General features: G+C 33.8%; 1 protein-coding gene across 1 annotated transcript; it reads right to left on the bottom strand.

Annotated features, from left to right (window-relative positions):
• Window positions 1–415: 415 nt before the first annotated feature.
• On the bottom strand, window positions 416–2,945 carry LOC111407565 (3-ketoacyl-CoA synthase 11-like). The gene is made up of 2 exons (XM_023037136.1): window positions 2,798–2,945; window positions 416–2,283 (listed from the first exon to the last, which is right to left on the bottom strand). The coding sequence occupies exon 2, from the start codon at window positions 2,256–2,258 to the stop codon at window positions 723–725; it is 1,536 nt and encodes a 511-aa protein (XP_022892904.1). The 5' UTR covers window positions 2,259–2,283; window positions 2,798–2,945; the 3' UTR covers window positions 416–722.
• Between the last annotated feature and the right edge of the window lie 2,023 nt (window positions 2,946–4,968).

Below are 4,968 nucleotides of genomic sequence, written 5' to 3'. Positions count from 1 at the left end.
TTTTATTATAATAGCTATATATACATATAATAGTAAGAATGTTTGGAGACTATCCAAAATGACTTTTTGCACACAAAATCAATAGGTTGAAAAAGTCGGTGCCAAGAAAAATGGTTAGGGACCATTTACATGCAAAGGTCATGTTATGGACCTTTTGTGCGAAGGAGAAACCATACATAGACAGATTAACCATCTTCGACGTCCACTATGCTGCCTGCCTATGTTCTTCAAGCCACATTTTCTAAAACTCATTTTTTTCCAAACTCATCAGTCATCAACAAGCAGTCCAAAGTAACTAAAATAATACTTGGTTATCACTACAACTGTTCCAAATGAAGATGGATAAATAGAAACTTCAAGTGATGTCAATCAGTAGTTCAATAAATATAAGGCATCAAGCCCCAAACACAAGCCATGAATAAACAAATATGAGAAGCAAAACACGTTCTCGATTTGATTCAAAATCAAAATAAGCCATACGATTCGAAGATGCAGACTATTTATATAGCATGCCAACCTCTCACTAAAATAAATTTATCTTAGGTCATGTTAAGATCATATATTCAAAGAACACTGCACACTAGGCTGAGTCTACAAAGACGAGAGAAAACATAACCTGGACTCCATTTAAGTACCTTAGTTAAGACACAAAAACCCAAATATGCTAGATGCATTTTCAGTCAAGAACCCACAACTAATGAAAATGTCAAGGAAGGGAAACTTTATATAGTCGAGACCTTTGGAACCTCCACAGGGAATTGATGAATCTCATCAATCCATGGGCTCTTCTCCTTTGCTGGATTTATGGTCCTCAAAGCTTTCCATACTGCACTATTACATTTAAACCCTGATCCAAATGCTATCTGCCACATCCTGTCTCCCCTCCTAATCCTCCCTTTGGCTTCTGAGTATGCCAATTCATACCAAAGTGAGCTGCTTGAGGTATTGCCAAATCGGTATAGAGTCATCCTTGAAGGCTCCATCTGCCAATCAGATAGTTGCAGATTTTTCTCTAATTCATCCAACACAGCTCTTCCACCTGCGTGGATGCAGAAATGCTCGAAAGCCAATTTGAAATCTGGGATGTAAGGCTTCAGCTTCATTTTAAACAGCTTCTTCCCGACCAATGTGGCTAAGAAAATCAATTGTTCGGACATAGGCAGCACAAGGGGACCCAATGTAGTGATATTTGTCTTCAAAGCATCACCAGCTACTGCCATCAATTCCTTTGACAGAGAAACTCCAACTTTCCCCTGCGAATCCTCCAGCTGAGTGACACAAGAAAAGCATTTATCATCAGAACCTTTGTGGGTTCTTACAGTATGGACCAATCGGTACTTGGATCGCCACAGATCAGATCTTTTGTTTGAAAGCAAAATAGCAGCCCCTCCCATCCGGAACAAGCAATTTGAAACAAGCATTGACCTCTCATTCCCGAAGTACCAATTTAGTGTAATATTCTCCATGCTGATTGCTAGAGCATAAGTGTTGGGATGGACCTGTAGAAGATCTTTAGCAAGATCGATGGATATCAAACCTGCACTACAACCCATCCCACCTAGATTGTAACTAATAATGTTCCCCCGGAGCTTGTAATGGTTAATAACCATGGCAGACAAAGAAGGTGTCGGATTAAACAAGCTGCAATTCACAATCAAAATCCCAATGTCCTTTGGCTTTAGAGACGTTTTAGCAAGCAGCTCATCAATGGCACCAAACATTACAGCTTCAGCTTCTTTTCTTGCTTCAGCCATACACGGATTTGGTGGTATCTTCAGTACAGCCTCAGGTAGATAAGTTGACTCACCAAGGCCCGACCTTTCAAGAATTTTCCTCTGAAACTCAAGATTTTCCTCAGTAAATGAACCGGTCAACCGCGATCTCTCCATGAAAATCTGCCTAGTGCATTTCCTATCATCATCAGGCTTATAACACGAGAAATTCACTAGATACACTGGTCGCGGGCTAGTGAGGAAATAGACTGTTGATAAAAAGACTAAGAGGGTCGAGCACACGATTACAGATATCAGATTGAATCTGAGATGGTCCCAAAGATCATTAAGGTCTTGGAGTGAAAATGTGGACAATTGGGCTGCAATAAGCACAACCACTGGGGATAAAAATAGATACATTCCATGGGTTATAAGGTAATGGTATCCAAGCTTCACATATTTCAATTTCACAGATTTTTTAAAATCGGGAAGCTTTCGTGAAGATGAGGGAGGAAGCGAGGGTGTATTTGCTTCTGATTCGCTCATTTTATTAGCAATTTCCTTCAGTTTCCTGCAGAATAGGTATTATTAGATTTCAGCAAAAATGAACTATTAGGATATTGCAATTAATTTAAGTACGTATTGAAAATTTAACTCCTGAAAAAAGATCTTGCTATTAATATAAAGGACGTACTAGATAATTGAATATAGTATTGCAACAATCAGAAAATCGAAATCTTTCTGAGATCTAAAGTTCTGAAATGAAAAGGTCTCCGCATGAAATGTTTAATTATCCACATTAGTGATGAAAAAATCAAGTATTTTTCAAACGAATATCCTCCTATTTTGCAGAGAATCGATAATCCTGATCAAATATTAAGAAAAATCCAGGAAAATCAAACTCATTTCAAGAAATAAACAAATAAATAACCAAAAAATAAAGCTAACTTCGTCAGATTTTTCATTCAATAGCCAATATTAATACTAAAAAAAATAAAGATTTCGAATTAAAAAATGGAATTTTTCATGACTGCACGGAAGAGAAAAATTAAGATAGAGAAAAAGAGGCAGATCAGAAAGCTAACCTTATTTAGATATGGCGAAGATCTTCACGGAGAAATCGAGGTCTTGACTCTTGAGAGGGGCAAATGTTCGGATTTTATAGGAATGAGTGCGGCCAGTGGCGACGAGGGGAAGACGTGAGTTGACTGTATTTCTTTGCAATATCATTTGAACAATAGGCATAAAATCAATTTTTTAATAGTTAAATAAGATGTGTGATTGTAAATTGTGAATATATAATTAAAATTAATTAGTCACTTTGAATTAAATTAAAATTTTAATTTTAGTACCTGTCTGAAGGCGATTTTGGTTCAAATTATAATCCAAAATGTTACCATTATGGGACCTTCATTTGCAGACAGCACTGATTGCACAGGTGCATAATTATCGAAATGCCATTATGTACATTAGAAGTGGGGGTCAAATTGGTAATCTTCCGCATTTTAGTCAAAAAAATTTCTGCCTCCCTGACACACCAACGATCATTTTCTTACTAAAAATTCATCCAAAATCGCTCCCAGACACGCATTTAATTTTCATTAAAAAGTGGCTAGATATTGTAAGAGCATAATTAAGAGATTTGTTAAATATAAGATGCTCTTTATTTTAAATAGATAATTATTAATATTACATTCTAAGAGAATCTTCAAATTAATATTTTAAAATAGAAAATAAGTTTAACTTTTTAAATTTGAAGAGTTGATCCTACTCTCTATAATTATATGCGCTTAAAATATTTTAATTTTTAATAGAGAAAAATAATATAATAATTTGGAACGAATCTAATGAAAAGAAAATATAGAAAAAAAAATAATAAATATTTTTTAGAATAGTAAGATTAAATATTATATATAAATAGCTTGTTGAAATATTTAAATTTTCTCTCTCTCTAAATTTATATGTACTTTCTAAATTGCAAAATATACTCTTTCAAAAATAAGAAATCTCCTGAAAATGCCGTGAATCATTCTTCCTCCGAAGATTAAAGTCAAATAAAAAAGTTAGGACGCAACTTACAACAAAGATTAACCAAAAATAACAAATACAAATAATAATAAAAAAAGATATGTAGAGAGTAACATCACAAATTCTTACTCAAAATCACGAAAATAAAAACGAAGCCTGCATTTATAAATTCAAATAAACTAAAGGTTCATTTAATTGCAAGAATGAAATTTGGACAGAAAGAAAACGAAATCCAAGTAATTAAATTGCCTTGTCAATTAAATATGTTTGATTGGAATAATTTTTCATTGAAATTTTGTATCTTTTGATGTTCATTTGATATTATTTTTTATGAAAATTGTCAATGAAAGACATATAATTTGTTACAATTGTGGATATAATTTGTTTCCATTACATAAAAAAGGGGGGGGGGGGGGGGGGGGGGGGGGGGGAATTCATTTTCCAGGTAAAATTTTGCTGCCAAACAACACAAAATGGATGAAAATTTTCATGGAGAGTGGACCACAGGCCTAAAATCAAGAAAAAGTACCCAGAATCAAAATGTAAAGTAGAATAGAATTCCTTTGTTCCCGAGTTTGAATTTTTTATTGGTGGAAAAGGGAAAGGTGAAGGAAATCAGCCTTTGATGCATACAGGCCTTTATTCTAGAATGTTTTTCTGTCTTCTCTTCACCATTTCCGTCCTATTTCTTATTCCCGTTCAAGTGGGAATATCTTTCTTCTTTTTTTTCTTTTCTTTTTTGTAAATGTCTTGATAATTAAAAAAATAAAATGGTATCACTTATTTGCTCGAAGAACAAAAATAAAAAATAAAAAATAAAAAAAATTAAGACATCAAACACACAAATAAAATAGGGAAATGCTAAGGAAACGCCCCCTAACTGAAACCCCACGATAGGTTGGGGGTCCCATTTTTTCGCACGGAACCCCCTCTATTTTCCTTAGCATTTCCCAATAAAATAACCTAGAATATATAATTTGCACTTATAAATATTTATAGTATAATAATGTAGTTTGTTCACAAGCTTGAAAAAAAGTCAAAATTACAAGACTTATATGCAAAAATAATTGTTTAGAGATATATTTATTTTAAATAAATGATGTTGCTTGTTGACTCAATTTGAAACAGAAAAATATGTATTTGTATGACAAGTGATTATTTGAAAATTGACTTTTTTTAAATATAATTAAAAGGTAGAATAAGGACAATACCCCCCCCCCCCCCCGCA

The sequence above is a fragment of the Olea europaea genome, chromosome 13, assembly GCF_002742605.1.
Source record: "Olea europaea var. sylvestris chromosome 13, O_europaea_v1, whole genome shotgun sequence".
Taxonomy (NCBI): Eukaryota; Viridiplantae; Streptophyta; class Magnoliopsida; order Lamiales; family Oleaceae; genus Olea; species Olea europaea.
Note: the sequence above shows the minus strand (reverse complement) of the source record. Positions and strands in the feature narration are given on the sequence as shown.

What these genes read in the sequence shown, in the direction of transcription:
- LOC111407565 (XM_023037136.1), bottom strand. Translation starts at nt 2,258, where the DNA reads ATGAGCGAATCAGAAGCAAATACACCCTCGCTTCCTCCCTCATCTTCA.